The following is a 9,212-nucleotide window of genomic DNA, read 5'->3' on the forward strand; positions in this document are numbered from 1 at the left end:
TGCTAAAAAGTACTGGAAGGGTAAAGATTTTTTTAATAGAAGTAATTTACAAATCTGTTTAACTTTCTAGCATCAGTTGATTTAAAAAAAAAAAAAATGTTTTCCACCGGAGTGCCCCTTTAAATTGGTGCAAAGATCCAAGTTACAGCCTTTGCACCCTCCTGCCACACAGTACCTGCTCTTCTAGCTCCCCATCCCCAGAGTGTAAAAAGGTGCTTTGGGGCCCCATTGCGATGGCTACCTCTGAGTCCCCAATAAATCCTGTCCTTCCCAGCCCTTGCACCCTCCTGTCACACCCTTCCCTGCTAGTTCCCTATACCCAAATTGGGGGAAAAAATGGGCTTTGGTGCCCCACTACGACAGCTACCTCTGCGTCCCCGATAGTTTAAATTCTGTCTCCCTTCAATTGGGTCAAAGATCCAGTTCCCAGCCCTTGCACCCTCCTGTCACACAGTACCTTCCCTGCTAGTTCCCTATACCCAAATTGGGGGAAAAAAAGGTGCTTTGGGGCCCCACTACGTCAGCTACCTCTGCGTCCCCGATAGGTTAAATTCTGTCTCCCATCAATTGGGTCAAAGATCCGGTTCACAGACCTTGCACACAGTAGTTCTTTATACCCAGAGTTCTGTTCTGCTGCTTTACTAGGATCATTTATCGATCGGCAGTTTGAGAAAGCTGGGTGATCGCGGCCATACTATCTCTTTCTAGGAAAGAGTGACTTCCAAGCAGCTGAAGGAATCACAGGGACTTCTAGTGCTAGATGAATTATACCAGTGGTGTCCAAATTGCGGACCTCCAGCTGTTGCAAAACTACGACTCCCGGCATGCCCGGACAGCCAACGGCTGTCCGGGCATGCCGGGAGTCGTAGTTTTGCAACAGCTGGAGGTCCACAGTTTGAAGACCACTGGTGTACTAAAATACCTCCACGACACTAGGACCACCCTCCCCCTTCTAATCGAAGTACATATAGCCTGCAGACTTTCGCGGGATCCCGTCAATCAGACACAATTAGTCCCCGTAGATTTTTCCCAATACAAGTCAACGCAGTATCCCAGCTCGATAGATTGCCAAGGAAGCGTGCGCTAAAAACATAACACCGTGCCATCTGCTTCACAGCAAGCTCCGGCGTTCCCATCCGGCAGAACAAAAGACCCATCTTCTCCGCTCGCACCTCGCCATCCCTAATATTAACCCTTGCGCTCCTGCAGTGGTGGAAGCAACGTTCTCTCTCTCTCTCTCTCCCCCGTTGGCTCAATGTTTCGGCAATAGAATTACACTAGAGAGACGAAGCCTATGAATGGTGAAAGATCTTCAGGAACGTCATGGGTTAAGGCGGCATCTTTTGTGCGGATAGATGGGTAATGCCGCCATCGGCTGACCTTGGGCATCTGACCTCATTTGCATGGAGACCTAGAGCGGTATCATCGCAATAGACAAATGTATCCCCGGGCACAACGTCAAACACATAAAATAATACAAAACATATAAAATGACGTCTTAATAGTATAAATAAATAAAATAAAAAAAATGTATACATATATATATATATATATATATATATATATATATATAATGTCAACAAATGCTGTTTATGAGCAATAAATTTGAGGCTGTAAGCAGCTGCAGAGCCGAACACCCAATGGCGCGTTACGTAAAAACATATCAAGACCGCGGCGTGTGAACAGGATCGGCATTGTGCTTAGGAAACGTCTATCGAACAGATCGTATTTTAGGAAGTTTACAAATACCGCTCTAATGTATAAAATGGAGTAAGCGATTGGCCAAGTTTGAGATTTACGGTGCAAGGGGTGCAAAAAAAATTTGTAAACTATTTTTAAAAAACTTTTTCTTTAAATAAATATCTATATAATACACTGCTCAAAAAAATATAAAGTGAACAATAAGATAACACATCCTAGATCTGAATGAATGAACTAATCGTATGAAATACTTTCGTCTTTACATAGTCGAATGCGCTGACAACAAAATCACATAAAAATTATCAATGGAAATGAAATGTATCAACCCATGGAGGTCTGAATATGGAGTCACTCAGAATCCCAGTGGAAAACCCCACTACAGGCTGATCCTACTTTATGTAATGTCCTTAATACAAGTCCCAATGAGGCTCAGTAGTGTGTGTGGCCTCCACGTGCCCGTATGACCTCCCTACAACGCCTGGGCATGCTCCTGATGAGGTGGAGGATGGTCTCCTGAGGGATGTCCTCCCAGACCTGGACTAAAGCATCCGCCAACTCCTGGACAGTCTGTGGTGGATGGAGCGAGACGTCCCAGATGTGCTCAATCGGATTCAGGGGAACGGGCGGCCAGTCCATAGCATCAATGCCTTCCTCTTGTAGGAACTGCTGACACACTCCAGCCACATGAGGTCTAGCATTGTCTTGTATTAGGAGGAACCCAGGGCCAACCGCACCAGCATATGGTCTCACAAGGGGTCTGAGCATCTCATCTCGGTACCTAATGGCAGTCAGGCTACCTCTGGCAAGCACATGGAGGGCTGTGCGGCCCCCAAAGAAATGCCACCCCACACCATTACTGACCCACCGCCAAACCGGTCATGCTGGAGGATGTTGCAGGCAGCAGAACGTTCTCCACGCCGTCTCCAAACTCTGTCACGTCTGTCACATGTGCTCAGTGTGAACCTGCTTTCATCTGTGAAGAGCAGTGAATTTGCCAATCTTGGTGTTCTCTGGCAAATGCCAAACGTCCTGCACGGTGTTGGGCTGTAAGCACAACCCCCACCTGTGGATGTCGGACCCTCATACCAACCTCATGGAGTCTGTTTCTGGCCGTTTGAGTGGACACATGCACATTTGTGTCCTGCTGGAGGTCATTTTGCAGGGCTCTGGCAGTGCTCCTCCTGCTCCTCCTTGCACAAAGGTGGAGGTAGCGGTCCTGCTGCTGGGTTGTTGCCCTCCTACGGCCTCCTCCACGTCTCCTGAGGTACTGGCCTGTCTCCTGGTAGCGCCTCCATGCTCTGGACACTACGCTGACAGACACAGCAAACCTTCTTGCCACAGCTCGCATTGATGGGCCATCCTGGATGAGCTGCACTACCTGAGCCACTTGTGTGGGTTGTAGATTCCGTCTCATGCTACCACTAGAGTGAAAGCACCGCCAGCATTCAAAAGTGACCAAAACATCAGCCAGGAAGCATAGGAACTGAGATGTGGTCTGTGGTCACCACCTGCAGAACCACTCCTTTATTGGGGGGTGTCTTGCTAATTGCCTATAATTTCCACCTGTTGTCTGTTCCATGTGAAATTGATTGTCAATCAGTGTTCTTCCTGAGTGGACAGTGGGATCTCACACAAGTGTCAGTGACTTGGAGTTACCTGGTGGTGTTTATGTGTTCACTTTATTTTTTTGAGCGGTGTGTATATATATATATATATATGGTGGCCCAGTACAGAGGTGTTACCCTGTGCCCTTGCTGTCCTGTCAGGCAGCCTCCCTACAGTGTCCCCTGGGCCCCCTTGGATCCGTCCCCCCATGTAAATATGTTTCTAATGTATTATACTGTGTAATGTGTTCAGAAAGTGTTGTCACTTTAAGACTGTTTACCATGTGACTTGTCATGTGATCATTACCCAGGAGGTACCAGTGACCAGGTGATCCCAGTGGTGACCTATGGGCTCCCTTCTAGTCTCCGCCCATATAAGCCCTGGGTGGAGCTTCTCTCTCTTTCCTTACAAGTCTTTGCTGAGGTCACGTCGAGTCCTAGAGAGTCCAGAGTCACAGGAGCCTCCAGTCCAGTCTGCGGCCACAAGAGGCTACAAGTAACCACAGTCTCAGAATTGTCATTAGTCACGTCAGTCACAGTCACCATTTGTCGAGTCAGTGTGGTCTGCATTAAATTGACCCCATTTACTACAAGTCCCAGCAAGCCCTTAAGGTTTCTGCGTCACTGGTCACCTCCGTGGGCCCTGGCTGAACTGTATAGACTTTACCATGTGTTGGAGTCTTTATTGCCCCCGTGCCTAGCCCAGGATCCAGCGGTATACCTTCAGGTGGTTATAGGCTAAACCTTGCCCTGGCGTCACGAATACAAGGGGTTAATGCCATCTGCCCTGCATCTCACGCCCCATACCACTTAGATTATATATATATATCAAAAAGGAACAGGTAAGCACAATGGAGAGTTACCATAGACCTACAACAGTGGTCTCCTAGCTGTGGTCCTCCAGCTGTTGCAAAACTACAACTCCTAGCATGCCCGGACAGCCGTTGGCCGTCCGGGCATGCTGGGAGTTGTAGTTTTGCGTCAGTTAGGGGGACGCAGTTTTGATAACCTACAACAGAGGTCTCCAAATTGTGGCCCTCCTGACATTGCAAAACTACAACTCCCAGCATGCTCGGAGTCATAGTTTCACAACAGCTGGAGGGCTGCCGTGTTGGAGACCACAAGAATAGGTCAGGGACAGGTAAGCAAAAAGGAGAGATACCATAGACCTACAACAGTGGTCTCCAACTGGCAGCTTTCCTGCTATTGTAAAACTACAACTCCCAGCATGCCCAGAGAGCCAACGGCATGCTGGGAGTTGTTGTTTTGCAACAGCTGGAGGGACGCAGTTTTGTTGACCACAAGAATAGGTTAGGAACAGGTAAGCACAAAGGAGAGTTACCATAGACCTACAACAGTGGTCTCGGGGCTGTGGTCCTCCAGCTGTTGCAAAACTACAACTCCCAGCATGCCGGACAGCCGTTGGCTGTCCGGGCATGCTGGGAGTTTTAGTTTTGCGTCAGTTAGAGGGTCGCAGTTTTGTTAACCTACAACAGAGGTCTCCAAATTGTGGCCCTCCTGACATTGCAAAACTACAACTCCCAGCATGCTCGGACAGCCAACGGCATGCTGGGTGGATGCAGTTTTCCTGACCACAAGAATAGGTTAGGAACAGGTAAGCATGAATATTCATAATGCCAAATTTTATCGTAAACATCGCGATTTTGTGAATTTTTTGAATATAGTGCTATAAATCCGTAACGACGAATATTAGTTGCTTTTTTTTTCACATGCAAATTTTTATGGGAATTCAGAACGGACATAGCGAATAGGCGAATTTCGCCAACATAGGACGAATAACCTTCGATATATTCGCGAAATATGGCGAATTCGAATATGGCCCCTGCCGCTCATCCCTACAGGTAAGCACAAAGGAGAGTCACCGTAGACCTACAACAGTGGTCTCCAAATGGCGGCCCTCCTGACGTTGCAAAAAAACTACAACTCCCTGCACGCCCGGGCATGCTGGGAGTTGTAGTTTTACAACAGCCCGCAAGGACTGTGGAATCGAGATTGCATAAATAAGCAACGGGAAGGCTGATAAATGCTACGGGATCGGGCTGCAACATAAATTGTTATATATACACACACACATATATATATATATATATATATATATATATATATACACATATACAGATATATATAGAAGAGAAAGCAATGGTGTACGTACGGGTCCCGTCAAATCTGGTGGCGATGGTGTCCAGGAAAGTGTTCTGCGGAGCCAGCAAACCTTTCATCACCGGCATGGTTCCTCCACCGCGATGTTCTCTCCCGGTCGGTAATCCTCCCGAGACGCCGCATCAGCATTGGGAAAGGTGCTACGAAAAGTAGTCAGGGCGCCCCCTCCGCGGTCTCTAATACCCCACAGGATGCTCGGAAGACATCTCCTCCTAACCGCGCCGACCGGCAGCCTTGGATGGATTTGGCGGAGAGTCACTCATCGATATCGTTGTGTATTATTGTGTCGGCTGCTCTCACCCTCTCCTCCTCCCGTGTGAGTCTCTCTCTTTTTTCGATCCCTCTCTCTCCTCCCATCTGTGTCTCTCTCTCCCCCTCCCGTACTGAGCTGTCCCTTTCACGTACCTGCCTTCTAACTCACATGGTCCCCTGACACTCTCTCCGGTTTGTCTCTAACTCCCTCCTCCTATTTACCTCGATCTCCATCTCCTCGTGTCTATTCCTCTTCTCTTCATGAAGCCGATGACAAGGTCTCGTTCCCCATGGAGATTGGGGTTGTCTCCTGGACGGTATTTATCCAAGCAATCCTCCAACTCCCGGAATGTTGCACCATATACTGTACCAGTGTTTCCCAACCAGAGCGCCTCCAGCTGTTGCATAACTACAACTCCCAGCATGCCCGGACAGCCGTTGGCTGTCCGGGCATGCTGGGAGTTGTAGTTTTGCAGCAGCTGGAGGGACCCTTGGTTGGGAAACTCTGAACAATACTATATACTACTATATACAGTACAATATGCTGGGAGTTGTAGTTTTGCAACAGCTGGAGGCGCCCCTGATTGGGAAACACTGACCTATACTATATACTACTATATAGTCCAACATGCTGGGAGTTGTAGTTTTGTAACAGCTGGAGGCACCACTCGTTGGGAAACATTGACCTATACTATGTACTACTATATAGTTCAACATGCTGGGAGTTGTAGTTTTGCAACAGCTGGAGGCACCTCTGGTTGGGAAACACTGATCTATACTATATACTACTATATAGTCCAACATGCTGGGAGTTATAGTTTTGCAACAGCTGGAGGCCCCCCTGGTTGGGAAACACTGACCTATACTATATACTACTATACAGTCCAACATGCTGGGAGTTGTAGTTTTGCAACAGCTGGAGGCACCCCTGGTTAGGAAACACTGACCTATACTATATACTACTATACAGTCCAACATGCTGGGAGTTGTAGTTTTTCAACAGCTGGAGGCACCCCTGGTTGGCAAACATTGACCTATACTATATAATTCTATATAGTCCAACATGCTGGGAGTTGTAGTTTTGCAACAGCTGGAGGCACCCCTGGTTGGCAAACATTGACCTATACTATATAATTCTATATAGTCCAACATGTTGGGAGTTGTAGTTTTGCAACAGCTGGAGGCACCCCTGGTTGAGAAACACTGACCTATATTATATACTACTATATAGTCCAACATGCTGGGAGTTGTAGTTTTACAACAGCTGGAGGCACCTCTGGTTGGGAAACACTGATCTATACTATATACTATTATATAGTCCAACATGCTGGGAGTTGTAGTTTTGCAACAGCTGGAGGCTCCCCTGGTTGGGAAACACTGGTCTACACTGTATACTACTATATAGTCCAACATGCTGGGAGTTGTAGTTTTGCAACAGCTGGAGGCACCCCTGGTTGAGAAACACTGACCTATACTATATACTACTATATAGTCTAACATGCTGGGAGTTGTAGTTTTGCAACAGCTGGAGGCACTCCTGGTTGGTAAACACTGACCTATACTATATACTACTATACAGTCCAACATGCTGGGAGTTGTAGTTTTGCAACAGCTGGAGGCACCCCTGGTTGGGAAACACTGACCTATACTATATACTACTATATAGTCCAACATGCTGGGAGTTATTTGTATTAATGTTACGCCGAGCGCTCCGGGTCCCCGCTCCTCCCCGGAGCGCTCGCTACACTCTCCCCACTGCAGCGCTCCGGTCAGATCCACTGACCCGGGGCGCTGCGATTCCGCTTCCAGCCGGGATGCGATTCGCGATGCGGGTAGCGCCCGCTCGCGATGCGCACCCCGGCTCCCGTACCTGACTCGCTCTCCCTCGGTCCTGTCCCGGCGCGCGCGGCCCCGCTCCCTAGGGCGCGCGCGCGCCGGGTCTTTGCGATTTAAAGGGCCACTGCGCCGCTGATTGGCGCAGTGATTCCAATTAGTGTGTTCACCTGTGCACTTCCCTATATCACCTCACTTCCCCTGCACTCCCTTGCCGGATCTTGTTGCCATCGTGCCAGTGAAAGCGTTTCCTTGTGTGTTCCTAGCCTGTGTTCCAGACCTCCTGCCGTTGCCCCTGACTACGATCCTTGTTGCCTGCCCCGACCTTCTGCTACGTCCGACCTTGCTTCTGTCTACTCCCTTGTACCGCGCCTATCTTCAGCAGCCAGAGAGGTGAGCCGTTGCTAGTGGATACGACCTGGTCACTACCGCCGCAGCAAGACCATCCCGCTTTGCGGCGGGCTCTGGTGAAAACCAGTAGTGACTTAGAACCGATCCACTAGCACGGTCCACGCCAATCCCTCTCTGGCACAGAGGATCCACTACCTGCCAGCCGGCATCGTGACAGTAGATCCGGCCATGGATCCCGCTGAAGTTCCTCTGCCAGTTGTCGCCGACCTCACCACGGTGGTCGCCCAGCAGTCACAACAGATAGCGCAACAAGGCCAACAGCTGTCTCAACTGACCGTGATGCTACAGCAGTTACTACCACAGCTTCAGCAGTCATCTCCTCCGCCAGCTCCTGCACCTCCTCCGCAGCGAGTGGCCGCTCCTGGTCTACGCCTATCCTTGCCGGATAAATTTGATGGGGACTCTAAGTTTTGCCGTGGCTTTCTTTCCCAATGTTCCCTGCATCTGGAGATGATGTCGGACCAGTTTCCCACTGAAAGGTCTAAGGTGGCTTTCGTAGTCAGCCTTCTGTCTGGAAAAGCCCTGTCTTGGGCCACACCGCTCTGGGACCGCAATGACCCCGTCACTGCCTCTGTACACTCCTTCTTCTCGGAAATCCGAAGTGTCTTTGAGGAACCTGCCCGAGCCTCTTCTGCTGAGACTGCCCTGTTGAACCTGGTCCAGGGTAATTCTTCCGTTGGCGAGTATGCCGTACAATTCCGTACTCTTGCTTCAGAATTATCCTGGAATAATGAGGCCCTCTGTGCGACCTTTAAAAAAGGCCTATCCAGCAACATTAAAGATGTTCTGGCCGCACGAGAAATTCCTGCTAATCTACATGAACTCATTCACCTAGCCACTCGCATTGACATGCGTTTTTCCGAAAGGCGTCAGGAGCTCCGCCAAGATGTGGACTCTGTTCGCACGAGGCGTTTCTTCTCCTCGGCTCCTCTCTCCTCTGGTCCCCTGCAATCCGTTCCTGTGCCTCCCGCCGTGGAGGCTATGCAGGTCGACCGGTCTCGCCTGACACCTCAAGAGAGGACACGACGCCGCATGGAGAACCTCTGCCTGTACTGTGCTAGTACCGAACACTTCCTGAGGGATTGTCCTATCCGTCCTCCCCGCCTGGAAAGACGTACGCTGACTCCGCACAAAGGTGAGACAGTCCTTGATGTCTACTCTGCTTCTCCACGTCTTACTGTGCCTGTGCGGATGTCTGCCTCTGCCTTCTCCTTCTCTACTGTGGCCTTC

General features: G+C 49.4%; 1 protein-coding gene across 1 annotated transcript in view; it reads right to left on the reverse strand.

The window, feature by feature from the left end:
- KCNH4 (potassium voltage-gated channel subfamily H member 4) overlaps positions 1–6,021 on the reverse strand; it is a 190,740-nt gene extending 184,719 nt beyond the window's left edge. Inside the window, exon 1 of the mRNA XM_056549169.1 lies at positions 5,479–6,021. Within this exon, the coding sequence (XP_056405144.1) occupies positions 5,479–5,554 (76 nt within the window). The 5' untranslated portion in view covers positions 5,555–6,021. The remainder of the gene's footprint in view (positions 1–5,478) is intronic.
- Between the last annotated feature and the right edge of the window lie 3,191 nt (positions 6,022–9,212).

Source organism: Hyla sarda, chromosome 12, assembly GCF_029499605.1.
Source record: "Hyla sarda isolate aHylSar1 chromosome 12, aHylSar1.hap1, whole genome shotgun sequence".
Classification (NCBI taxonomy): Eukaryota; Metazoa; Chordata; class Amphibia; order Anura; family Hylidae; genus Hyla; species Hyla sarda.